This window comes from Ovis aries, chromosome 19, assembly GCF_016772045.2.
Source record: "Ovis aries strain OAR_USU_Benz2616 breed Rambouillet chromosome 19, ARS-UI_Ramb_v3.0, whole genome shotgun sequence".
Taxonomy (NCBI): domain Eukaryota; kingdom Metazoa; phylum Chordata; class Mammalia; order Artiodactyla; family Bovidae; genus Ovis; species Ovis aries.
In genome coordinates this window covers 1,641,074-1,668,787 of record NC_056072.1, presented here as the reverse complement: position 1 = coordinate 1,668,787, position 27,714 = coordinate 1,641,074, and the positions used below count along the sequence as shown (strand labels likewise).

Here is a 27,714-nt window from a genome sequence, read left to right as displayed (position 1 = left end):
GGACATGTGTATACCTATGGCTGATTCACGTTGATGTATGGCAGAAACCAACAATACAATATTTACAACAATATTGTAAAGCAGTTATCCTCCAGTTAAAAATAAATTATTTTATAAAAGACTGAATGTAGTAAGGCAGGTAAAACTCTGCACAGTTATAAATGTCCACGTAGAGTATTTAGTAAATTATGTATCTAATAGATAATACAAAATACCAGTAAGGCAATACATTTTGTTCATTTCTCCAAGTGTATATTTGTATTAGAATAAGTCTAGAAAGATGTTAATTGTTTATACAAATAGCATTCATTTTTAAAAATATATTTTCTCTTGATTTTCTCTTTTCTTTTCTATACTAATTTATCTCCATGTATTGTTTAATTAACAAAACAATAAAGGGAGAAATATTTTATATATTATAATTTTTATAAATTATAATTTTATATATTATAATTGCATTTTATAATTTTATATTTAAAATGTAAAATATAGAGATATTTGGATCCCTTAACTCTGCTCCCTTTTTGGCTCCTACTCTTTGTTGTTAAAGTATTTAAATCACTTTTAATTGATGTACTTTGTTATCATCTTTAATTACAGTTGACATTTTAAGATGTGGTTATACCCTTTGATGTTTAAACACATTACATTAACATCTTTAGTATTGTCCTGTAATATTTACTCATGGTTCTAAAATTATACTAACAGTTCTTCTTTAATGTTTTAAAGTTGTTCTTTTTATTGCTCACTGATAACATGGCATGTTTATTCTTCCAGGAAAATGGTATATATACAATAGCAAAATTAATTTTACCAAACAAACAAAAGAATGCAGCAAAAACTAATCTATTACAGGTAATAAACATATCTATTATTCTTTAATATCAAGTTACTGGAATCTGGGGAAATTTTGATAATATAAGGTATGATTTTTAGAACTTGTAGGTTAACACTGGTCCCCTGTACTGACCGTGAGGGAAAAATACCTGGTAAGAGAGGCTGGAATGGAAAGAAATGCTGTTAAAATAGTATAAAAGATTTAATAGTCGTTTCTCCATAGGGAGACAGGTGATTTTATTTAGATATTTCTTTGCTTATCCATAAGTTCTGTTTTAAAAATATTGCTTGTTTATCAGCAAAAAAAAAAAAAAAAGCGGGGGGGAATTATGTGCTGTATTTAAGCATGGAGCACAGTCACTAGCCCTTCTCCTTTACAAAGGCAGACTTGTAAAATGGATCTCAGTAGATGAGAAGGTGCTGGTTGGGTGAGTGAGGGGGTGGAGTGGACACCCCTGACTCTTGCTCCAGAGTGGATGAGCATGCACAGAGAAGAGCACGGACGCGGCATGAGGGCCTGGCAGCTTAGAATGTGCTTAGCAGGTGTGTGGGGGTGGAGGTGGAGGGGGACTGCCTTGGGAGAAGGGGCCTGGTGGGTAAGAAGGGGTCTCATTCTGCAGGATCTCATATGGACACCAGAGGGCAAGTGTTCCCCGAGACACTGGAATAATAAAATCAGATTTAGAGGAAGCCTTTGCAGCTGTTGAAGCTCATCCCTTTTTTCAAGTCATTAGAAAAGGAAGGAAAAAGTGACGTTTGCCTTCAAGCTGACTTCAAGGCTCTCACCCAGAATGATCATGAGACTCTCAGAGAATTCGTGGTGGTGTCTGTGGGCTGGCAGACAGAGCTACCACTGAGAACACACGGGCGTGGGGATGGCTGTCTCTCAGGCAGCACAGAGGCCTGACCTTGCGCCAGAACAGGACAAGTCCACCCTCTTCCGGACGTGCAGCCTGTTAGGTCATCAGAGGGTTGTAAAGAATTTCTATGGAAATTCTCCCAAGACATACACAGGTTCCCCACTTCTCACAGCCACTTCCTTTCTCACCAGGCTCCTTTGTGTCATCTTGTTATCTGCCTGACTTTTCCAGGCTGTTTTGTTTGCGACCATTCTATACTTAGATCACTGATTTTATGAAATGATTTCAGACTTGAATTCAGCAGACGCTAGTCAACCTTGTGATGGCCTTGGGTACAGGTATAGCTGCAGGCCCAGGGCTCTCTTGCTCTCTTTTCTCAGCACTGCAGAATTTCCAGTGTTTATTTTTCTCTGGTGAACCCTTATAGGCCTCTTCTGAGTGCTCTCGGATAGAACTGTAGATGGTTCTGTCTGGGGACTGCCTTAGACTTTACTCAAGTAACCAATTTGTCAACTTGGAGTCCACTGTGCCTGTGGATATTTTTATATGTCATCATTTCTAGGGTTTATTTTCTCATGAAAAGTATATAAATATTGAGGCATACGTAGCAAGCTAGAAACAAAATAAACCTTGAGCTCCTGGAAATCTTGTGACATTTGGTTTTCTTGGCACGGGAGTTTTATTTCTTGTCTCTGTGCTCCTTTCGTACATTCTAGAAAGGAACTAATGACAGGCACTGAATCAAACAAGGCCCAGACCGCTAGCCTTCCGCAGTGCAAATGCTTTTTAAACACGAGAACTCCGGTGTTTCTGTCACCTGTTTGCAGTTACGAGCTGTGGCTCCCACAGGCACCACGCATGCTCACTGTAGAGCCACGTTAGTGTCCACTTCATGATAATTCTAGCCTGAAAATGTTTTACTATCTTGAGCTACCATTTGAGAATCACATATCCTTCTATTTTCCAGTGTTACGCATTCAGAGCCTTGAGGTTTCTCTTCAGTATGGAAAGAAACAGACCACTCTTTAAAAGGTATGAGCTTAGAGAAATTTGGGTGACCCATGATCTTTAGATTCAACTGTTTCCACAGGCCTGCTTTATATGCAAACAGTACGAAAAGAAAAAGTCAAAATGCAAAACATGTGTCCTCAGACTTCTTAAAATCCACAGATAAAGCAAAGCAGCCCTAAGTGATAACACCGAAAATTCACAGAGTGACAAGGAAGCCCACGAATCAAATCAGTACAGCTCTTTTCATTACCTGTGACCGCTGCAGTGTTTAGTTTCTCTCTCTTTTTTTAAGACATTAACTTTTAAAGTGATGAAATAAAAACATGTGCTTGTTTTTGCCTCTTCAGAAATGTCCAAAGTTGATCTAGTCATCTCCTTTTTTTAAAAAATTTTTGGCTGTGCTGGGTCTTTTTTGCTGCGCACAGGCTTTCTCTAGCGGAGGGGAGCAGGGACTGCTCTCTTGCTGCAGAGTACAGGCTCTAGAGCATGGGTTCAGTAGTGGGGGCCCATGGGCTTCGTTGCCCCTCAGAATGTTGGATCCTTCCTGACCAGGGATCGAAGCCGAGTGCTCCGCATTGGCAGGTGGACTCCCAAGCACTGGACCTCCAGGGAAGTCCTCATCACTGCCTTTTAATCAACAGAGAAGAAAATACTTATCTGGATGCTCTTCATAGGATAGAAATTCATTTGTAGGGTGGGAAGCTGGATGTTCCTGGATCACAAGGCTGTGTGGTGAGCATGACAGAAAAGCCACCACCTCAGGAAGCAGACAGTGGTTACCCACAGGTGTGGTCTGTGCGCCATAGAGGTGACAGGTTAGCCAAATCAAAGGCCCAGGTTCTTAGTAGAATTTTATTGATAAACCAGAATGGAAATAAAACCCTGAGTTAATTGAACATCTTTTGTTCAGAATGGGACATTTGGTGTTTTTACTTTATTTCTATATGACCCTTATATTTAGGGGAAAAAAGGAAATATTAAGTTATTCATTGTTGTTATTCAGGCACCAAGTCATGTCTGACTCTAGGTGACCCCATGAACTGCAGCATGCCAGGCTTCCCAGTCCTCCACTATCTCCTGGAATTTGTACAAGCTCACGTCCATTGTGTCAATTTCAGTATAGTTGCTCAGTTGTATCCAACTCTTTGTGACCCCATGGACTGCAGCATGCCAGGCCTCCCTGTCAATCACCAACTCCTACAGCTTGCTCAGACTCATGCCCATCGAGACAGAGATGCCATCCAAGCATCTCCTTCTCTGTCATCCCCTTCTTCTCCTGCCTTCAATCTTTTCTAGCATCAGGGTCTTTTCCAGTGAGTCAGCTCTTCGCATCAGGTGGCCATAGTACTGGAGTTTCAGCTTCAACATCAGTCCTTCCAATGAATATTCAGGACTAGTTCCCTTTAGGATGGACTGGTTTGATCTCCTTGCAGTCCAAGGGACTCTCAAGAGTCCTCTTCAACACCACAGTTCAAAAGCATCAGTTCTTTGGTGCTCAGCTTTCCTTATAGTTCAATGCTCACATCCATACTGACTGCTGGAAAAACCATAGCTTTGACTAGATGGATCTTGTTGGCAAAGTAATGTCCCTGCTTTTTAATATGCTGTCAAGGTTGGTCATAGCTTTTCTTCCAAGGAGCAATTCTTTTTTGATTTCATGGCTGCAGTCACCATCTGCAGTGATTTTAGAGCCCCCAAAATAAAGTCTGACACTGTTTCCATTGTTTCCCCATCAATTTGCCATGAAGTGATAGGACTGGATGCCATGATCTTAGTTTTCTGAATGTTGTTTTAGGCTAACTTTTTCACTCTCCTCTTTTACTTTCATCAAGAGGCTCTTTAGTTCTTCTTCACTTTCTGCCATAAGGGTGGTGTCATCTGCATATCTGAGGTTATTGATATTTCTCCTGGCAGTCTTGATTCCAGCTTTTGTTTCATCCAGCTGGCATTTTGCATGATGTACTCTGCATAAAAGTTAAATAAGCAGGGTGACAATATACAAGCTTGACATACCCCTTTCCCAATTTGGACCCAGTCTGTTGTTCCATGTCCAGTTCTAACTAGCTTCTTGACCTGCACACAGATTTCTCAGGAAGCAGGCAAGATGGTCTGCTATTCCTATCTTTTTAAGAATTTTCCACAGCTTGTTGTTATCCACACAGTCAAAAGCTTTGGCATAGTCAATAAAGCAGAAGTAGATGTTTTTCTGGAAACTCTCTTGCTTTTTCCATGATCCAGTGGATATTGGCAATTTGATCTCTGGTTCCTCTGCCTTTTCTAAATCCAGCTTGAACATCTGAGAGTTCACGGTTCACGTACTGTTGAAGCCTGGCTTGGAGAATTTTGAGCACTATGCTAGCGTGTGAGATGAGTGCAATTGTGTGGTAGTTTGAACATTCTTTGGCATTGCCTTTCTTTGGGATTGAAATGAAAGCTGACCTTTTCCAGTCCTGTGGCCACTGCGGAGTTTTCCAGATTTGCTGACATATTGAGTGCAGTACTTTCCCAGCATCATCTTTTAGCATTGGAAATAGCTCAGCTGGAATTCCATCACCTCTACTAGCTTTGTTCGTAGTGATGCTTCCTAAGGCCCACTTGACTTCACATTCCAGGATGTGTGACTCTGGGTGAGTGATCACACCATAATGGTTATCTGGGTCATGAGGATATTTTTTGTATAGTTCTTCTGTGTATTTTTGTCACCTCTTAATATTTTCTGCTTCTCTTAGGTCCATACCATTTCTGTCCTTTATTATGCCCATCTTTTCATGAAATGTTCCCTTGGTATCTGTTTTTTTTGAAGAGATCTCTAGTCTTCCTTATTCTATTGTTTTCCTCTATTTCTTTGCATTGATCACTGAGGAATGCTTTCTTTTTTTAAAAAAAAAATTATTTATTTTCATTGGAGGTTAATTATTTTACAATATTGTATTGGTTTTGCCATACATCAACATGAATCCGCCACAGGTATACACATGTTCCCCATCCTGAACCCCCCTCCCTCCTCCCTCCCTGTACCATCCCTCTGGGTCATCCCAGTGCACCAGCCCCAAGCATTCAGTATCATGCTTCGAACCTGGACTGGCGATTCATTTCATATATTATACACGTTTCAATGCCATTCTCCCAAATCATCCCACCTTCTCCCTCTCCCACAGAGTCCAAAAGACTGTTCTATACATCTGTGTCTCTTTTGCTGTCTCGCTTACAGGGTATTCGTTACCATCTTTCTAAATTCCATATATATGCGTTAGTATACTGTATAGGTGTTTTTCTTTCTGGCTTACTTCACTCTGTATAATCGGCTCCAGTTTCATCCACCTCATTAGAACTGATTCAAGTGTATTCTTTGTAATGGCCGAGTAATACTCCATTGTGTATATGTACCACAGCTTTCTTATCCCTTTGTCTGCTGATGGACATCTAGGTTGCTTCCATGTCCTGGCTGTTATAAACAGTGCTGTGATGAACATTGGGGTACATGTGTCTCTTTCAATTCTGGTTTCCTCAGTGTGTATTCCCAGCAGTGGGATTGCTGGGTCATAAGGCAGTTCTATTTCCAGTTTTTTAAGGAATCTCCACACTGTTCTCCATAGTGGCTGTACTAGTTTGCATTCCCACCAACAGTGTAAGAGGGTTCCCTTCTCTCCACACCCTCTCCAGCATTTATTGCTTGTAGACTTTTGGATCGCAGCCATTCTGACTGGCATGAGGTGGTACCTCACTGTGGTTTTGATTTGCATTTCTCTAATAATGAGTGATGCTGAGCATCTTTTCATGTGTTTGTTAGCCATCTGTATGTCTTCTTTGGAGAAATGTCTATTTAGTTCTCTGGCCCATTTTTTTGATTGGGTCATTTATTTTTCTGGAATTGAGCTGCAAGAGTTACTTGTATATTTTTGAGATTAGTTGATTTGTCAGTTGCTTCATTTGCTATTATTTTCTCCCATTCAGAAGGCTGTCTTTTCACCTTGCTTATAGTTTCCTTTGTTGTGCAGGACCTTTTAATTTTAATTAGATCCCATTTGTTTATTTTTGCTTTTATTTCCAATATTCTGGGAGGTGGGTCCTTGAGGATCCTGCTGTGATGTATGTCGGAGAGTGTTTTGCCCATGTTCTCCTCTAGGAGTTTTATAGTTTCTGGTCTTACGTTTAGGTCTTTAATCCACAATCTCCTTAACAAGTGGTGCTGGGAAAACTGGTCAACCACTTGTAAAAGAATGAAACTAGAACACTTTCTAACACCATACACAAAAATAAACTCAAAATGGATTAAAGAGGAAGGCTTTCTTATCTCTTCTTGCTGTTCTTTGGAACTCTGCATTCAGATGCTTATATCTTTCCTTTCTCCTTTGCTTTTAGCTTATCTTCTTTTCTCAGCTATTTGTAAAGCCTCCTCAGTCAACCATTTTGCCTTTTAGCATTTCTTTTTCTTGGAGATGGTCTTGATCACTACTTTCTGTACAATGTCATGAACTGCCATCCATAGTTCTTCAGGCACTCTGTCTGTCAGATCTAATCCCTTGAATCTATTTCTCACTTCCACTGTATAATTGTAAGGGATTTGATTTAGGTCATGCCTGAATGGTCTAGTGCTTTTCCCTATTTTCCTCATTTTAAGTCTGAATTTGGCAGTAAGGAGTTCATAATCCGAGCCACAGTCAACTCCTGGCCTTGTTTTTGCTGACTGTATTGAGCTTCTCCCTCTTTGGCTACAAAGAATATAATCAATCTGATTTCAGTATTGACCATCTGGTTATGTCCATATGTAGAGTCTTCTCTTGTGTTGTTGGAAGAGGGTGTTTGCTATGACCAGTGCATTCTCTTGGCAAAACTCTGTTAGCCTTTTCCCTGCTTTATTTTTCAATCCAAGGCCAAACTTGCCTGTTACTCCAGGTATCTCTTGACTTCCTACATTTGCATTCCAGTCCCCTATGATGAAAAGGACATCCTTTTTGGGTGTTAGTTCTAAAAGGTCTTGTAGGTCTTCATAGAACCATTCAACTTCAAATTCTTCAGCATTACTGGCTGGGCCATAGACTTGGATTACTGTGATGTTGATTGGTTTGCCTTGGAAATGAGCAGAGATCATTCTGTCATTTTTGAGATTGCATCCAAGCACTGCATTTTGGACTCTTTTGTTGACTGTGAGGGCTACTCCATTTCTCCTAAGGGATTCTTGCCCACAGTAGTAGATATAGTGGTCATTTGAGTTAAATTTGCCTGTTCCAGTCCATTTTAGTTCGCTGATTGCTAAAATGTCAGTGTTCACTCTTGCCGTCTCCTGTTTGACCACTTCCAATTTACCTTGATTCATGGACCTAACATTCCAGGTTCCTATGCAATATTGTTCTTTACATGTCAGACTTTGCTTCCATCACCAGTCACATCCACAACTGGGTGTTGATTTTGTTTTGGCTCCATCTCTTCGTTCTTTCTGGAGTTATTTCTCCACTGATCTCTAGTAGCATATTGGGCACCTACCAACCTGGTGAGTTCATCTTTCAGTGTCCTATCTTTTTGCCTTCTCATGCTGTTCATGGGGTTCTCAAGGGAAGAATACTGAAGTGGTTTGCCATTCCCTTCTCCAGTGGACCACATTTTGTCAGAACTCTCCACCATGACCCGTCCATCTTAGGTGACCCTACAAGGCATGGCTCATAGTTTCACTGAGTTAGACAAGGCTGTGGTCCATGTGATCAGTTTGATTCATTTTCTGTGATTGTGGTTTTCATTCTGTCTGCCTTCTGAAGGATAAGGATAAGAGGCTTATGGAAGCTTCCTGATGGGAGATACTGACTGTGGGGGAAACTGGGTCATGTTCTGATGGGTGGGGCCATGCTCAGTGATCTTTAATCCAAAAATCTGTTGATGGGCAGAGCTGTGTTCCCTCCCTCCCATCATTGTGTTGATGATGCCACCCAAACTTCTCATCCTCTGTCACCCCCTTCTCTTCCTGCCCTCAGTTTTCCCCAGTATCAGGGTCTTTTCCAGGGAGTTGGATCTTCACATCAAGTGACCAAAGTATTGGAGCTTCAGCTTTAGCACCAGTCTTCTAACAAATATTCAAGGTTGATTTCCTTTAAGATTGACTGGTTTGTTCTCCTTGGTGGCCGAGGGACTGTCAGGAGTTTTCTCCAGTGCCACAATTCAAAAGCATCAGTTCTTCAATGTTCAGCATTCTTTATGGTCCAACTCTCACATCCCTACATGACTACTGGAAAAATCATAGCTTTGATTATATGGACCTTTGTTGGCAAAGTGATATCTCTGCTTTTTATATTGTTGTCTAGGTTTGCCATAGCTTTCCTTCCAAGGATCAAGCATCTTTTAATTTCATGGCTGTCATCACCATTAGTCATTATTATTTTTCTATTATGTATATTTATTCATTATAACCTTTTATTTCAAGGCCGTAAATCACCAGATGGTCAGTACCAAAAACAGATTATGTTCTCGGCAGCCCAAGATAGAGAAGCTCTATACAGTCAGTAAAAACAAGACCTGGAGCTGACTGTGACTCAGATCATGAATCCATATTGTACAATTCAGCCTTAAATTGAAGAAAGTAGGGAAAGCTACAAGGCCATTCAGGTATGACCTAAGTTGAATCCCTTATTATTATACAGTGGAGGTGATGAATAGGTTCAAGGGAATAGATCTGGTAGACAGAGTACCTGAAAAACTATGGATGGAGGTTTGTAAAATTGTACAGGAGACAGTGACCAAAAGCATCCTAAAGAGAAAGAAGTCCAAGAAGGCAAAGTGACTGTCTGAGGAGGCTTTACAAATAGCCAAGGAAAGAAGAGATGTGAAAGGTAAGGGAGAAAGGGAAAGATATACCCAGATGGATGCAGAGTTCCAGAGAATAGCAAGGAGAGATAAGAAGGGCTTCTTAAAGAACAATGCAAAGACATAGATGAAAACAATACAATGGGTAAGACCAGAGATCTCTTCAAGAAAATGAGAAATACCAATGGAAAATTTCATGCACAGATGGGCATAATAAGGACAGGAATAGTAAAGACCTAACACTCAGAAGAGATTAAGAAGAGGTGGCAAGAATACACAGACAAATTATACAAGAAATGTCTTAACCATGATGGCATGGTCACTCACCTAGAGCCAAACATCCTGGGATGTAAAGTCAAGTGGGCCTTAGGAAGCATTACTACAAACAAAGCTAGTGTAGGTGATAGAATTCCAGCTGAGCTATTTCAAAGCCTAACATATGATGCTGTTAAAGCGCTGCACTCAATGTATCAGCAAATTTAGAAAACTCAGCAGTGGCCACAGCAGTGGAAAAGGTCAGTTTTCATTCTAATCCCAAAGAAGAGCAATGCTAAAAAATGTTCAAATTACCAGGCAGTTATACTCATTTCACATGCTAGGAAGGTTATTCTCAAAATCTTTCAAGCTAGGCTTTAGCAGTATGTGAACTGAGAACTTCCACATATACAAACTGGGTTTTGAAGAGGCAGAGGAACTAGAGATCAATTTGCCAGCATTCATTGGATCATGGAAAAAGCAAGGGAGTTCCAGTAAAACATATACTTCTGCCTCATTGACTACCTTAAAAGCTTTGACTCTGTGAATCACAGAAAACTGTGGAAAATTGTTAAAGAGATGGGAATACCACCCACCTTACTTGTCACCTGAGAAACCTATATGCAGGTCAAGAAGCAACAGTTAGAACTGAATATGGAACAATGGACCAATTCAAAATTGAGAAAGGAGTATGTCAGGGCTCTATATTATCACCTTGCTTATTTAACTTATATACAGAGTACATCATGTGAAATACCAGGCTGGATGAAACACAAGCTGGAATCAAGATTGCTGAGAGAAATATTAGCAAGCTCAGATAAGCAGAAGATATCACTCTAATGGCAGAAAGTGAAGAACTAAAGAGCTTCTTGATGAAAGTGAAAGAGGAGAGTGAAAAGGCTGGCTTAAAACTCAACATTTAAAAATCTAAGATCATGGTGTCTGGTCATATCACTTCATGGCAAATCAATGGGGAAAAAGTGGAAGCAGTGGCAGATTTTATTATCTTGGACTCCAAAATCACTGCAGATGGTGACTGCAGGCACAAAATTAAAAGATGCTTTCTCCTTGGAAGGCAAGTTATGACAAACCTAACAGCATATTAAAAATCTGAGACATCACTTTGCTGACAAAGGTCCATACAGTCAAAGCTATGTTTTTTCCAGTAGTTGTGAATGTGAGAGTTGGATCATAAAGGAGGCTGAGCACCAAAGAATTGATGATTTCAAATTGTGATGCTGGAGTAGACTCTTGAGAGTCCCTTGGACTGCAAAGAGATCATACCAGCCAATCTTAAAGGAAATAAACCCTGAATATTCATTGGAAGTTTGATGCTGAAGCTGAAGCTCCAATACTTTGACCACCAGTGCAAAGAGGTGACTTATTGGAAAAGACCTCTGATGCTGGGAAAGATGGAAAGAAGAAGGAGAAGGGGGCGGCAGAGGGTGAGATATTTAGATAGCATCACCAACTCAATGGACATGAATTTAAGCAAACTCTGGAAGATAGTGGAGGACAGAAGAGCCTGATATGCTGCAGTCCGTGGGGTTGCAAAGAATCAGACAGGACTTAGTGGCTGAACAATAACAACAACAAATCATCCATATCGGTGGATTTAAAAGATTTTAATAAACCTAAACCCTTGAAACCAGTAGCTTGGAAATGATGCATAAATATCTTCCTTTTTATTCATCTGTATTTTAACTTTGTTTTCATAAAACATTCAAGAGTTAGGTTAACATTTACCTCCTTGGGTTAATATGAGGACTGACTCAAACGGCATTTGTGAAAGTGCTCTGTGCTCAGTAAACATCCAGTAAGCATCTATTCCTACTATGTTTGATACCATACCCCCAAATGTCCTACAAATAAAGTTTCTGTAAAATCTGTATCATATCTATTTGTTTCATTGTGGCAAAAAGCACATAACATGAGACACACCCTCTTACATTGTTAACTGTGCAGTCCAGTGTTCCTAACTATAAGTGCAGGGCTGTGCAGCAGATCTCTGGAACTTTCCAGTTACTTTTCCTTACCCCCTGAGACATGTGTCTTTAGTTTATTTTTGTGGGATAAGTTGGTAAGCATTATTCCCCCCATTTGTTGGCAAGTATATTTAATATAATTGACCTACGAGTGCACCAGCTCCAAAAGGGAAGGAACAGGCCAGACTTTCCAACTCCTACATGAAGTATGTGTATGCATTTTTCTCTGTAGACTTTTCCCCACCGACCTGTTTGAGACCTTCATTGATATAGGACATTATGTTCGTGATATCAGTGCTTATGAAGAATTAGTATCAAAGTTGAATTTATTAGTGGTAAGTCTTAACTTTTAAACTAATTTGGCAGGCTGCCATGTGGTTAGGATGAGTTTACCATAGTGACCTGTTTCCTTTTCATTTTTTGGTTAGGAGGATGAACTGAAGCAAGTTGCTGAAAATGTTGAAAGCATTAATCAGAATAAAGCTCCTTCGAAATATATAGGCAACTATGCGATTTTGGATCATCTCGGCAGTGGAGCTTTTGGCTGTGTTTACAAGGTGACCTTGCCCTCAAACAGCATTTCCGATGTTCCCAAACAAGTTGCATGTCCCCCTGCACACTCACACACACATGAATTGGAGCGCTTGTCAGTGAGCAGGTAGAAATAAAAAGCAGGATGATTTGTTTTTGTCTAACACATGGCCACACTGATATATCTCACTCTCAGCTCTAGAAACTGGCCACTGACCTTTGAAGACAAAAAAAGTATCATTGATCTCTCACGCACGTAGTCAAAATGGCTTGTCCTAATGCATGACACATTCTCCAAATTCACACCGGTGTTTCTGTACTTATCCAGTAAAATCCTGCAAAATATGATAACCTGATCCAGGAGATACTGATAAAATTTTTTTTTGAGCTGAGCTTAGTGTAAATTCAAATTGAATTTTTAAAGTTATATAACTAATTTGGATGACTTGGCTTAATCATATGACCTTATTAACCTGTAGTAATCACTTTCTTCCTCTCTTCCATTGTCTCTCTCTCTTTGTCTCATTTATCTTAGGTTAGAAAGCGCAGTGGTCAAAATCTGTTAGCAATGAAAGAGGTCAATTTACATAACCCAGCTTTTGGAAAAGATAAAAAAGACCGAGACAGCAGTGTAAGGAATATTGTTTCTGAATTAACCATAATTAAAGAACAGGTAAATGGTTTTGCTTACAAAGATATTTTCCTTAAATAAATGTCATCCAAAAAGTAGAGTTCATGTACTGTTCCTGTCCACGCTGTGTAGAAACTAGTTCTGTTTAAAATAATTGGCCCTGAGGTGATATCAGTCACCAGGTTTTCTTCTAAGGCTTGACATTGAACCACAGACAGTATATGGGCTTATAACTACATCAGGGCCAGGAATGCAGAACAATTGAGTTCACAGCCCAGAATGCATAATGTATGAGAAAGCATATCCGCTTCCTTCTTATTATGTCGAAGTATATTTGGTTACTTCATTATGTGCAAAAGAGTATGACTAAGACTTCCCAGATTTTTGTCAATTGAAACCAAGTTGTTGACATTCCTCAAATATGGGTTATTTAATCTAAACTGTGGATTTTCAAGTTGGGTTATTATTTATTAGCATGAGCAGAATATTCTAACGTAGTGTTAACAACTCAATTAAGTATCATGAAAGTCTGTTTAGGAGAAAGAATAAACATGTCAGAGAGAAATGGGATTCCTTTTTGTCATCAATGAACACATTGGCTTCTTTTTCAGCTTTTTTTGTTCATGTGTTCGTTGTGATGGCTGTTTGTCTGTAACTCTTGGGGAGACCTGTCAGTTCATGGCCGTCTGTTGTTGTTCAGTGCCCGTCCTTCACTCTCTCCTGGAGTTTGCTCAAATTCATGTCCATTGAGGTAGTGATGCTATCTAACCATCTCATCCTCTGTTGCCCCTTTCTCCTCCTGCTCTCAGTCTTTCCCAGAATCAGGGTCTTTTCCAATTAGTCAGTTCTTTGCATCTGGTGGCCAAAGAATTGGAGCTTCAGTTTCAGTATCAATCCTTCCAATGAATACTCGGAGTTGATTTCCTTTAGGATTGACTGGTTTGATCTCCTTGAATCAAAATCTGAACACAGTCTAGCCAGTGAGCTAGGTCAAGGACATGGCTCTTTTGCTTCCCTAGTCACTTGAATTTGACATCTGCTGGCCACTTGGTAGTTGATGAGGTAAACTAGTGGTTTTAGTATATCTTCTAAGAAAAGAAGTCGTAAGGGTGGGGCCGTAGGAGGCCTGTGCTTGAACTTTGAGAGAGCTCAAGACTGTAGGACTGTGCTGTCACCATGGGCTGAAACTAAGGAGAGGACAGCAAATTGAGGTCAACAAGGAGGCGGTGATGGCAGACAGGAGTGGGAGAAATGGGACTAGAATAGGAGAGTGTATTTGTTAATGTTAATGCTGACTTTAGGAACAAAGACGCCCCAAAGTATTGATATATGGGCTTGAAAGCGAGGCCTCTGCATGTAGGGGCTTCATCTTCCTGCCAGTCCAGGTGCCGTGCACTGCTCCACGTGGTCAGGCAGGGACCTGCGCCTCCTCTTCCTTTGCAGCCGCCAAGGTGGTGCGCCCTGCCTTTTGGGTTCAGATAGTGGGCTTCCCTCACTGTCCACTGGGGAGCGCTGAGTGATAAGCTCCCTCAGGGCTGCAGGAGAGGCAGAGAGATGTGACCTGTGGTGGGAAGTGCATCCTGCTACCACCTGATGGGATGGAGCAGCGTGAGGGCAGGTTTTGGTGGACAGCCGGAGGACTCTCCTGTGAAATGGCAAGAAGAAAGGCTAGAGAGAGATACAAGACATCTACGATGTACCAGTGACTGTTCTGAGATGAAACAAACTCCAGTTTACTTAGAAACTCAAATTGTAAATAAACAAACCACAAAAACTTAGTATTCTTTTGGAAGATTATCCCTTATTAAAAAAGTAGAATTTCTATGTTACATTCTAAGTCTGCAATGTAGGAGACATAGGTTCAGTTCCTGTGTTGGGAAGATCCCCTGGAGAAGGAAATGGCAACCCACTCCAGTATTCTTGCCTGGAAAATTCCATGGACAGAGGAGCCTGCCAGGCTACAGTCAACGGAGTCACAAGACTCAGACTTGACTTAGTGACTAAACCACCACCGATTCTAAGGTAAACTATGCCAAAGAGAAATTTTACTGGACACTTTTTGGAATGCATGCGTGCTCAGTAATATCCAACTGTTTGTGACCCATGGAGAGTAGCCTGCCAGGCTCCTCTGTCCATGGGATTCTCCAGGTAAGAACACTGGAGTGGGTTGCCATGCCCTCCTCCAGGGACCCTTTTTGTTGAGGAGGGATAAATGACATATGACAGCAGATTAGTTTCAGATGAGCAACATGATGGTTCAATATTGTATATATTATGACGTGATCACCACACCAAGTCCATTTAACATCCACCACATGTAGCTACACGTTTCCCTCATGATAAGAACTGTTTTCCCCAAACTTATTTATTTTAAACTGGAGGAAAATTGCTTCATAATATTGTGTTGGCCCCTGCCATATATCAACTTGAGTCAGCCATAGGTATACATGTGTTCCTCCCTCTTTAACCTTCCTCCCACTTCCTACTCTTCCACCCATCTAGGTTGTTGAAGTGAAGTGTTAGTCGCTCAGTCATGCCTGACTCTTTGTGACCCCATGGACTGCAGCCTACCAGGCTCCTCTGTCCATGGGATTTTCCAGGCAAGAATACTGGAGTGGGTAGCCATTTCCTTCTCCAGGGGATCTTCCTGACCCAGGGATCGAACCCTGGTCTCCTGCACTGCAGACAGATACTTTATCTACTGAGCTATGAGGGAAGAGCTCCAGTTTGAGTTTCTTGAATCATACAGCTAATACCCACCAGTTTCCACCTTGAATCTAGGAAGATGGTACTGATGAGCCTATTTACAGGATAACAGTGGACATGTAGACATAGAGAACAGACTTATCGACACAGGCAGTGGGGAGGCCAAGATGGGGGTGGGGCAAATGGAGAGAGTAATGCAGCCAGAACTTTTAAACCACAAGGAAAACTTTATTCAGGACCACTGCAATAGAAGTCAAACTATGGCAAGAGAGGAGAGAGATGGAGCTCAGCTCTCAACGGGAGAGGCATGACGGGGGACTTCCAACTAAAAGTCAGGGCTGGGGGTGTCAAAGAATGGAAAATTGGTTAGTTATCAGGTTGGGGGAAGAAAAACGTGATCAGATCACAAAGATGGGGGTGAGGAACTTGACTGGATATCAAGAATGTGAGATTCCACTAAACTAACTGAGCAGGAGTCTCGCCAAAACCCGGCAGGCCAAGGAGAGGAGGCCTAGTCCAGAGGATCAGCCAGAGGAGTCTGCCCTAAGTTTGTTTAGGAAGGGAGACATGGGCAATTATTCTTATAATTTTAATAGGATTAATAGCTCATGTTATTTTGATGTCAGAATATTAGTCGCTCAGTCATGTCAGCCCTTTGCAGCCCCATGGACTGCAGCCCGCCAGGCTCCTCTGTCCATGGGATTCTCCAGGCAAGAATACTGGAGTGGGTTGTCATTCCCTTCTCCAGGAAATCTTCCCAACCCAGGGATTGAACCCGGGTCTCCTGCATTGTGGGTGGATTCTTTACCATTAGTTTCACACTAATCATTTTGGAGAGCATAGAAAGACATGAGTCATGTAAATAGACCCAGTGTATATAAACAATTAAGTGGCAGAGAGAAGTTAAGAGCATAGATATATGTGTTCAAAGTTAATTGTTTCATTTCAGTTTTCTCCTCTATGCAATCTGTTTGTGGTATTGGAGCAGGGAGTGTTAAATGAATTCTTAAGATAGGTTCCAGTTCTATAATCCTCCATTTTATCTAAATTAAGTGAGAAAGCACAACCAGTTTTTATTGCTATTTTATAAGACTATATAGGAGATTGCTGTTTTCAGAATAGTGTTGTAAGCAGCAAATAAAAAAGAATCATGAAAAATTAGATGATATTTTGAAATGCTTTGTTGTATAAATAAATGTAAACAGGATAATTTCTTTGTTGTTTTCAAATATGAAGTCCAACTAAATTGTGAAAACAAGTTTATACTTTGAAGTAGGTGTAATATTTGTTATTTATTTTCTTATAGCTTTATCATCCAAACGTTGTACGCTATTATAAAACATTTCTGGAAAGTAAGTATGGGTTTTTGTGATATTTCTAATAAAGTATCTATGTTACTTACATATTTTTTAAAGAATCTTACAAAAGGAGCTTAATCAACTCTTTTCTCTACCTTTCTTTGTTATATGTATGATGTTGATATTTTTCATCACTTTCTTGATCAGTGAAACACTGATAGTCAAAGATCAAAATATACTTATAAAATACTTAGATCTCTCTATATAAGATTGCATGAACAAACCAAAATACTAATTGTTGCTATTTTCATATACAAAAAGCCTTTAGCAGGATCAGCAGAAAATAAAACTAAAGGATGGTGGCTTCTTTAAGAAAAAATGAAAAGGTGGTTTTTGTTTTTGTTTTGTTTTTTTTTTTTAATCAGTTGATTTTTTCCATCCTCTTCCCCTCAAACAAATTGGGCTGGGTATTTGTTTCTTTCTCTTGAAGTTCAGGTAATTGCCACAAGGTGGCGATAGAACCCTGACTGCATCATCTTTAAGATGATGGAATACAGAATCAAAACGTTGAGGTAAAACCAAACGCAGTCACTTGTTTTTAAAAACAATAGAACTTTTGACTGAAGCAATATACATTTTAATAGACCTGATGTGCTTCACTTGTGAAATTTCAAAACAAGTCCCCACATGAATGGGCTTCCTGGCTGCCTCTTTATCAGATCCTCAGCTATGTCTGACTCTTTGCCGCCCCATGGACTATAGCCCTCCAGGCTTCTCTGTTCGCAGGATTCCCCCAGCAAAAGAACTGGAATGCCATTTCTTCCTCCAAGGGATCTTCCCTACCCAGGGATTGAACCCATGTCTCATGTCTCCTGCATTAGCCGGCAGATTCTTTACCCGCGGCACCACCTGGGAAGCCCCTATCAGTGCTAGTGCTGTACAAATCTGGCAGAGTTGAGAGTTTTCCCATCCTCTGGTTGACTCAGAGGAACTCAGTGGTGAAACCTGCAGCAAATCCAGCTCCCTTGGCCATTTGTTCTTGATATTAGAATAATTTCCCATAATTTAGTGCACATCCCATCATAAAGAGGTCTAGACTAGCTTCTGACTTATGCTGAAGTGATACCATTAACTTCAATTTGAAAACAAAATAACATGACTTCTGAAAAGAATCGAAAGCGATTTTAAATTTACATAAAATATGTTGAAATAGATTAGGAAATCATGATAAAAGGAAATAGAAGGTGAGAAAATGAAAAATAAAGCTACAGTTAGTTGTTGTTGTTTAATCACTCAGTTGTGTCTGACTCTTTGTGACCCCACGGACAGGCTCCTCTGTCCATGGGATTTCCCAGGCAAGAATACTGAAGTGGGTTGCCATTTCCTACGCCCGGGGATCTTCCTGACCCAGGGATTGAACCTGCGTCTCCGCATTGGCAGACAAATTCTTTACCACTGAGCTACCTGGGAAGCCCATACATATTTTACATACATCCAAAACATTACAGGAGATACATATCACATACTGTTGTTAATAGTTCCATATTAGTTTTGGAGGAGAAAGTAGAATCTACTTCTGTTTCTTAACATCCAACGAAAAGACGCGAAGCCAGTCAGTTATGATATACCTGGGGTCTATCAGCTGCAATCTGGAGAAGCCCAGCTTTCTCAGTCCTTGTCAGGGGCTGAGATTTTCCATCATGGGTGGTATATCCAATGCGCTTATTTCTAAACCATGATGTGATTTCACTGTAAAACACTGTAAGGTAAATGTATGAGAGTGAAGAACAATAGATTTAAAACATTTTCCTGAATGTCTAGTTTGATTTAAGTGTAAATTTTAGACCACTGAGTGGAGAGATGGGTTTACCTGTTCTTCAGGGAATTCTCCGTGATGGGAGTGTTTGCTTTTCTTTGGTGGTCCTCAACCCTTCCACATCCTGGTATATGTAGAAAATGATAACATTTGCCAGTGCAAACTGATGCTAGGGGGTTGCCTGTCGTTGAAAGAGATACAGTGGCCCCTAAGGCCCCCTGTCCCCTGACCCTTCCAGCTGAGTGAAACCACGTCCCTAACTCTTCTGTGATGTGTGTGCCCCGAACACCCACTGGGAAGCTTGGATTCTAATTCATAAGTTCTTTCAAAATGTCTATATTGAGTTCAATTTTCTATTACCTTTTCTTTTTTCACATGTAGATGATAGGCTGTATATAGTTATGGAACTTATAGAAGGGGCCCCTCTTGGAGAGCATTTCAGTTCTTTGAAGGAAAAACGACATCGTTTTGCTGAAGAGAGACTATGGAAAATATTTATACAGGTATCGTTCATCTTCATTAACTTTCCCTATGCAAAGGTCTTTCCCTATGTAAAGGTCTCAGCTGATCTCCCAGAGGTGTGTGCGGTGGTTGTGAGTGGCGGTCTGTCCGTGTGCAGCATGGCAGCAACCTTTGCTTGTTGTTTGCCATTTGCAGCTGTGCTTGGCTCTTCGGTACTTGCACAAGGAGAAGAGGATCATCCATAGAGACCTGACGCCAAACAACATCATGCTGGGGGACAAGGACAGAGTGACCGTCAGTAAGTATTCAGTCGGAAGGTTTCCGCTTGAGAGTCTCTGAATATTATTCTAGGGCAGAGTAGTTGGGCAGAACTTTCCACACTGATAGGTGCATTCTCTGTCTGTGTTGCTCAGTCCAGCAGCCACTGGCCATGTGTGGCTATTGAGCACTTGAAATATGCCTACTGTGACTGAGGATATGAATTTTAAATTCTGCTAACTTTTAGTTAATTTCAGTATCCCTATGTGGACTAGTGGGATACTATAGTGGACGGTGACTAGAGAAGTGTTTGATGTTCTTGAAGTTCTCAGTATGAGAAAATAAAATACTCTTAGAATGCTGGAGCCTTTAATTCCTAAATCAATGGTTTCTAGATTTTTTTTTTTCTTTCTGTAGAACACTTTTTCATCAACAAAGGCTTTTATGACTACCACATGAACACATTACTGTACTGTTTTAACATAGTCTGTGACATGGGTGACCAATAAACGTATCAAGGACTGCAAAAATCTAGCCATTTGTGTACTTCAACATGTTTACTTTATATCACAGTATCTTCAAATGTAGCAGGTTATCCTAATGTTATATAAATTTTTGCAAGTGAGAAACTTAGTTTTTCCCCCCACAGTTGTAATTTCTCAATCATAAAATGAGCTTTTTAGGTTAGAAGGATGTTAGCTTTCCCCTGTCCTCTTCACTCACTAACACTAGCTACTCTAGTGGTTCGCCCACTACAAGTAGGAAGAAATAGCTAAATCAGTGTTCTGGAAATATTTGTGATAGTGACCTTCCATTAGTAAATTCTTTTGATAGCACTGCCAATATATGTAATGTTGTCGTTATTGTTGTTCAGTAACTGTCATGTCTGACTTTTTGCGAATCCATGGACTATAGCATGTCAGGTTCTTCTGTCCTCCACTATCTCCTAGGTTTGCTCAAATTCATGTCCATTGAGTCAGTGATGGTATTAATATATAACCATCACTAGTAATTGCCCTCCACTCTTCCCCAGTAGTGTATTGGATACTTTCCAACCTGGGGGAGGGTCTCATCTTCCAGCATCATATCTTTTTGCCTTTTCATACTGTCCAGCTGGAGTGGATTTAATTTCCTTCTCCAGTGGGCAGCATTTTGTTTGTCCGAACTCTTCCTTATGACCCATCCATCTTGGTGACTCCTAGCCTCATAGTTTCATTCAGTTATGCCAGCACCTTTGCCATGATAAGGCTGTGATCCGTGAAGGGGCAATATATGTATGCTTATTTATAAATGGCTGAGTGCCAAAGAATTGATGCTTTTGAACTGATACACAGTTCACTGTATAATTATTCTATAGTACATGACATCAACAGAAATAACATGCAAAGGGGTGCGTTAATATTCAAGATAGAGATTTTGATATTTCCCGCTCCTCCCCTGCCCAGTGAATTGCCTTAGGCAACCAACTTAGGAGATCCTCTCCTAAATTTCACTGACGTGAAAGACATTTGTGCGTGCCTGCATGCATGTGTGCGAAGTTTTGTCAGTTGTGTTCAGCTCTTTGCAACCTTTGGATCGAGCCTGCCAATCTCCTCTGTCCATGGATCCTCCAGGCAAGAAAACTGGAATGGGTTGCCATGCCCTCCTTCAGGGGATTTTCCTGACCCAGGAATTGAGCCTGTGTTTCCCTACATTGGCAGGAGGGTTCTTTACCACTAGCACCACCTGGGAAACCTGAAAGAGATTTGACAACGTTTTAAAGCTGAGTCTCTTAGTTTGGGAAGAATCTGATTCCTCGTGAAGGCAATTTCAAATGTAGGCTTTTACCATAACCACATCCTCAATAACAACAATTAGATTCACTGTCCAGATTTTTTTTTTTTTTGGTTAGAGCATGCTACATTAGTTTTAAAAAATCCCCAAACAGAAGCTCTATCAAAATCTTCGGTGCAAACTTACTTGGTAGTATTTCAAGACAATGCTTTTTGGTATATATGATAAGGTCAAATTGTGACACTTCATCTTGGATACACATTTAATTCACTTAATCTAGAAGTCAATTATAATTTTGTTTATCATAAGCTGTTTACTTTTTTCTTTTTCTGAATTGTACTTGTGTTTCCTTAAGAATCTTTTTTCAGGACTTCCTTGGTGGCTCAGACAGTAAAGCATCCGCCTGTGATGTGGGACACCCGGGTTCAATCCCTGGGTTGGGAAGATCTCCTGGAGAAGGAAATGGCAACCCACTCCAGTTTTCTTGCCTGGAAAATCCCATGGATGGAGGAGCCTGGTAGGCTACAGTCCATGGGATAGCAAAGAGTTGGAACGACTGAACGACTTCACTTCTTTAAAAATTTTTACTGTTTAATGTTTGTATGCTTGTAGATATTTTAACTTATAAATTAATAAGGATTATTATAAATTGTGTGTTTGAATTTCATACCAAACAGTGTGTGTATATATATATATATATAAAAATACTATTAAACAGATGTTTAATAGTTTAATAGATCTATTTAGTCTTTCTAAAGGTGATTTTTCAGACCATATTTTCTGAGTCTAGCCAATGCTACATCCCATTTTCTTACATTTAAATACATTGAGGTTAATCTTTTATTGTAGCAGTCTGATTTATTTTCTGTCTAAACTTATTTCAAGTAATTCTTATATTTATTTTCTTTAACCAGTACCACACATCAAAATGGTTTACAAAATAAGATAGTGCTAAAAATCTTATAAAGAAAAACCTATCCCTATGCAACCCTCAGTTCCATTTCCTTAAAACAACCACTTTTCATTGTTTTTTAGCTTTATTTTCTGGTATTTGGTTTTCCATTGACTTCCCTGGTGGCTCAGCCAATAATTTGCCTGCAATGCCAGAGACCTGGGTTGGATCCTTGGGTTGGGAAGATTCCCTGGAGGGAGGGCATGGCAACCCATTCCAGTATTCTTGGGCTTCCTTGGTGGCTCAGACAGTAAAAAAATCCACCTGTAATATGGGAGATGTGGGTTTGATCCCTGCGTTGGAAAGATCCCCTGGAGAAAAAAATGGCTACCCACTCCAGTATTCTTGCCTGGAAAATCCCATGGACAGAGGAACCTGGCGGGCTACAGTTCATGGGGTACAAAGAGTCAGATATGACTGAGTGACTATCAGTATGATAGTTGAGGATTCAATTTTCTTGTTTTCTCTTCTTCCCCACCTGCCATCCTGCAATATATTTATAGCACAGTGTTAAAGTGAAAGTCGCTCAGTTGTGTCTGACTCTTTGTGACCCCATGGACTGTAGCCCACCAGGCTCCTCTGTCCATGGAATTCTCCAAGCAAGAATACTGGAGTGGTTTACCATTCCCTTCTCCAATTTATGGCACAACTGGGGGTTAAATCAGTATTTAGTACTTACATTATTACTACTGTGTAACTATTGTTCAATGTTGATTACTTCTCCTTCCTTATAGGCCTTTGTTTTTTCTTAGAGTTAATAATTGCCTTCTTTTTTTGTTTTTAAATTTTCCTAGTTTTCTGTGGACTTTCATTTCTTCTTCCCAGATCTTCTAAAAGGAATATAAAAGTCCTCTTTGTCTATTTTCCACATGGTCAGACAAGACAGTTACTCTCAGTTTTTTTTCTGTTGGATACTCATTTTCTGTAGTTGTCTGTTGTAACATAGACTGAGTTTGACTTTAGGTCTGTTACACAGCTGTTGTCCTGGAACTTTCATGGTCTTCTTCTTCTTCTTCTTCTTTTTTTTTTTTTTTAATTTGGCTATGCTGTACAGCTTGTGAGATCTGTTTCCTGACCAGGGATTGAACGTGGGCCACTGCGCCGAACCCTAACCACTAGACCACCAGGGAACTCCCTGCTCCTTTTCTGGTTGGAGCCTCTATTTCCTACATCCTCTGGACTTCTCTTACTTTTATAACTCCCTTATTTTGCCAAAGTGTATCTTCTAGTACTTTACTAAGAAAGGGTGCTTTGGGAATTATCATTTTTATTTTTTAAAAATTTCTAATTAAAAGCTTTTGGAGTTATAAGTGACATGTACATTCTTTTAGTTTCAGGTGAACAACATAATGATTTGGTATTTGTATACATTATAAAATGATCGTCACAATAAGCCAAGTTAACACCCATCATGTTACATAGTTAATTTTTTTCTTTTGTGTTGAGAACCTTTTAAGATCTACTCTCTTCAGTTCAGTTCAGTTCAGTCGCTCAGTCATGTCCGACTCTTTGCGACCCCATGAATCGCAGCACGCCAGGCCTCCCTGTCCATCACCAACTCCCGGAGTTCACTCAGACTCATGTCCATCAAGTCAGTGATGCCATCCAGCCTCCTCATCCTCTGTCGTCCCCTTCTCCTCCTGCCCCCAATCCCTCCCAGCATCAGAGTCTTTTCCAATGAGTCAACTCTTCGCATGAGGTGGCCAAAGTACTGGAGTTTCGGCTTTAGCATCATTCCTTCCAAAGAAATCCCAGGGTTGATCTCCTTCAGAATGGACTGGTTGGATCTCCTTGCAGTCCAAGGGACTCTCAAGAGTCTTCTCCAACACCACAGTTCAAAAGCATCAGTTCTTCAGCGCTCAGCCTTCTTCACAGTCCAACTCTCACATCCATACATGACCACAGGAAAAACCATAGCTTTGACTAGACGGACCTTAGTCGGCAAAGTAATGTCTCTGCTTTTGAATATGCTATCTAGGTTGGTCATAACTTTTCTTCCAAGGAGTAAGCGTCTTTTAATTTCATGGCTGCAGTCACCATCTGCAGTGATTTTGGAGCCCCCCAAAATAAAGTCTGACACTGTTTTCACTGTTTCCCCATCTATTTCCTTAGCAACTTTCAAATATGCAATATAGCATTATTAACTATAGTCACTATGCTGTATATGACATCCCCAGGACTTATTTATGTTAGAACTGGAAGTTTGTATTTTTACCTCCTTCACCCATTTCTCCCACTCCCTATCCTCTGCATTTGGCAACTACCAGTCTGTTCTATGTATCTATGAGCTTGATTTGTTTTTGTTTTTTACAGTCCACATGTAAGTGAGATTATGCAGTATGTCTTTCTCTGTCTGACTTATTTCACTTAGTATAATGCCCTCAAGGTCCATCCATGTTATTGAAAATGGCAAGATTTCAGTCTTTTTTATGACTGAATTGTATGTGGATGTACATATGTATGTGTGTGTATGTATATATGAATAAAGTGTATGTATATATTTATGAGGGCTTCCCAGGTGGCGCTAGTGGTAAAGAACCCATTTGCCAATGCAGGAAACGTAAGAGACTTGGGTTTGATCCCTGGGTCAGGAAGATCCCCTGGAGGAGGGCATGGCAACTCTCGTCAGTATTCTTGCCTGGGGAATCCCATGGACAGAGGAGCCTAGTGGGTTACATTCCATAGGGTTGTAAAGAGTCACACACAACTGAAGTGACTGAGCATGCATATTCATGTACTTATGAATAAATATATGTAGATCTAGATACATATACACACATATACACTAGGCTGGTCACCAACCTAGTACCAGGAGAAATATCAATAACCTCAGATATGCAGATGACACCACTCTATGGCAGAAAGTGAAGAAGAACTAAAGAGCCTCTTGATGAAAGTGAAAGAGGAGAGTAAAAAAGTTGGCTTAAACCTGAACATTCAGAAAAATAAGATCAAGGCATCTGGTCCCATCACTTCATGGGAAATAGATGGGGAAACAGTGGAAACAGTAGCTGACTTTATTTTTGGGGGGCTCCAAAATCACTGCAGATGGGGATTGCAGCCAGGAAATTAAAAGATGTTTACTCCTTGGAAGGAAAGTTATGACCAACCTAGACAGCAAATTAAAAAGCAGAGATATTACTTTTCCAACAAAGGTCCGTCAAGGCTATGGTTTGTCCAGTAGTCATGTATGGATGTGAGAACTGGACTGTGAAGAAAGCTGAGTGCTGAAGAATTGATGCTTTTGAATTGTGGTTTTGGAGAAGACTCTTGAGAGTCCCTTGGACTGCAAGGAGACCCAACAAGTCCATCCTAAAGAAGATCAGTCCTGGGTGTTTATTGGAAGTACTGATGTTGAAGCTGAAAATCCAATACTTTGGCCGCCTGATGCGAAGAACTGACTCATTGGTAAAGCCTCTGATGCTGGGAAAGATTGAAGGCAGGAGGAGAAGGGGACAACAGAGGATGAGATGGTTGGATGGCATCACCGACTCAATGGACATGAGTTTGGGTAAACTCCAGGAGTTGGTGATGGACAGGGAGGCCTGGTGTGCTGCGGTTCATGGGGTCGCAAAGAGTCAGACACAACTGAGTGAATGAACTGAACTGAACTGAGTCATCCCAGGCCATAAAACAATTGACAAGAATTTTGAAGAAAGGCAGATTTCCATACAAATATATAGCATTCATTAACATAGATTAGGAGAACAATGTATGAGTATAACATACTGGTTTGTCAAGTCAGTTCTGAGCCTTTAGGTGGAACCAACTTGAAGACAGAGTCTAGGGTAAATACATAGTACATTAACATAGCTTAAGACAAACATTTCCATAAGAAAAATGCATTGGTTAGCTCAAGGTTTGAGAAAAGTTCTGGTGGAACCAGGTGTCATGGCAACACAGAATTTTAAGAGAAACCTCTTTTTAAATTTGTATAGAGAAGGGGAAAAAAAATGACACGTTTGTTTCCTCCTGCTGCTGAAGAGAGAGATAAAAAAAAATGTCTGACACTTGCAGCTTATTTCCTCCATTTGGAGACCCCTGTCCTTCCTGCCTGCTACCCTCTCAAAGCCCTTTCTGAAAAACCAGATTATATACCGTCTTTTATGCCTGGTAGGAGTTTGGTCTTTATTCTTAGTATCTATCAGAAGCCTTTGAGGAATTTTAACCTCTAAGTAGTGATACTGGTTTAGGTTTTTCAAAGATTGTAGTGCTGGTTTGGAGAATTATGTTTTGGAGGGTAGTAATGAATGTGGGGAGTCTGCTTAGAAAGTATAGTTCAGTATAGTTCAGGAGAGTTCATGGTGGCCTGAACGAGGTGATAGTGATTGTATTAATTATCCATTGTTGTGTAACCAGTTACCACAAAACTTAGTGGCTTAAGACAACACACATTTATTTTCTCAACATTTCTAGGGTCAGGAATCCAGCAGCAGCCTTGCTGAATGGTTCTGGCTCAGGGTCTCTCATGAGGTTTCAGACAGGCTGTGAGCCAAGGCTGCATCATTGGAAGTCTTGACTTGGCCTGGGAAAGAAAGTGAAAGTCACTCACTTGTATCTGACTCTTTGCGACCCATGGACTGTAGCCTGCCAGACTCCTCTGTCCATGGAATTCTCCAGGCATTTCTATTGGAGTGGGTAGCTGCTCCCTTTACAGGGGATCTTCCTGACCCAGGAATCAAACTGGGGTCTCCTGCTTTGCAGGCAGATTCTTTACCAGCTGAGCTACCAAGGAAGCTACTTGGCCTGGGAGTCCACTTTGAAGAAGCCTCACTCATATGACTGGCATTTAGTTCTGACTTTTAGCTGGAACTTGGTCTCTCATTCACCAGGACCTCTTCTCTCTGTGGCCCTTCAGCAGAATAGTCTGGACTGTTTTACATAAGTTAGATAAATATTTCTTAACTATAACATCAAAATCATTACATATAAAAGAAAAAATTCATTGAGTTTCACTGAAGTTTAAAACTTACTGTCTATGAAAGATATTACTAATAGAATGAAAAGACAAGTTGCAGACTGGGAGAAAATATATGTAGGTCATCTACTTAAAGAATTTGTGTCAATAATACAAGCAATAAGAAAGCTCAATAATAAGAAAACAAACAATCCAATGGAAAAAAGGACCAAATTTTGAACAAGAACTGCAGCAAAGAAGATACAGAAGATGATGGAGGAATAGGACAGGGAGACCACTTTCTCTCCCACAAATTCATTGAAAGAACATTTGAATGCTGAGTAAATTCCACAAAACAGCTTCTGAACACAGGCAGAGGACACCAGGCACCCAGAAAGGCAGCCCACTGTCTTTGAAAGGAGGTAGGACAAAATATAGAAGATAAAAAGACAGACAAAAGAGTTCGGGATGGAGATATGTCCCCAGGAGGGAGTCATAAAAGAAGAGAAGTTTCGAAACACCAGGAAACCCTCTCATTGATGGGTCTGTGGGGAGTTTTGGAATCTCAGAGGGCAACATAACTGGGAGGAAAAATAAATAAATAAACCCCACAGATTGCGTGCCTAATGGCAGTTCCTAGCGGAGAAGTA

General features: G+C 40.4%; 1 protein-coding gene across 6 annotated transcripts in view; it reads left to right on the top strand.

Moving 5' to 3' along the window:
• The window catches only part of NEK10 (NIMA related kinase 10), a 283,289-nt gene that overhangs the window by 90,548 nt on the left and 165,027 nt on the right, over window positions 1–27,714 (top strand). For 4 of the 6 annotated variants that reach the window (XM_042235752.2, XM_060402044.1, XM_042235753.2 and 1 more), the window contains 8 exons: window positions 778–855; window positions 2,665–2,729; window positions 11,973–12,075; window positions 12,169–12,297; window positions 12,807–12,944; window positions 16,915–16,960; window positions 19,104–19,225; window positions 19,380–19,482. In XM_042235752.2, the coding sequence (XP_042091686.1) occupies window positions 778–855; window positions 2,665–2,729; window positions 11,973–12,075; window positions 12,169–12,297; window positions 12,807–12,944; window positions 16,915–16,960; window positions 19,104–19,225; window positions 19,380–19,482 (784 nt within the window). The remainder of the gene's footprint in view (window positions 1–777; window positions 856–2,664; window positions 2,730–11,972; window positions 12,076–12,168; window positions 12,298–12,806; window positions 12,945–16,914; window positions 16,961–19,103; window positions 19,226–19,379; window positions 19,483–27,714) is intronic. The other 2 variants (XM_042235756.2, XM_060402047.1) reach the window with 1 other exon arrangement.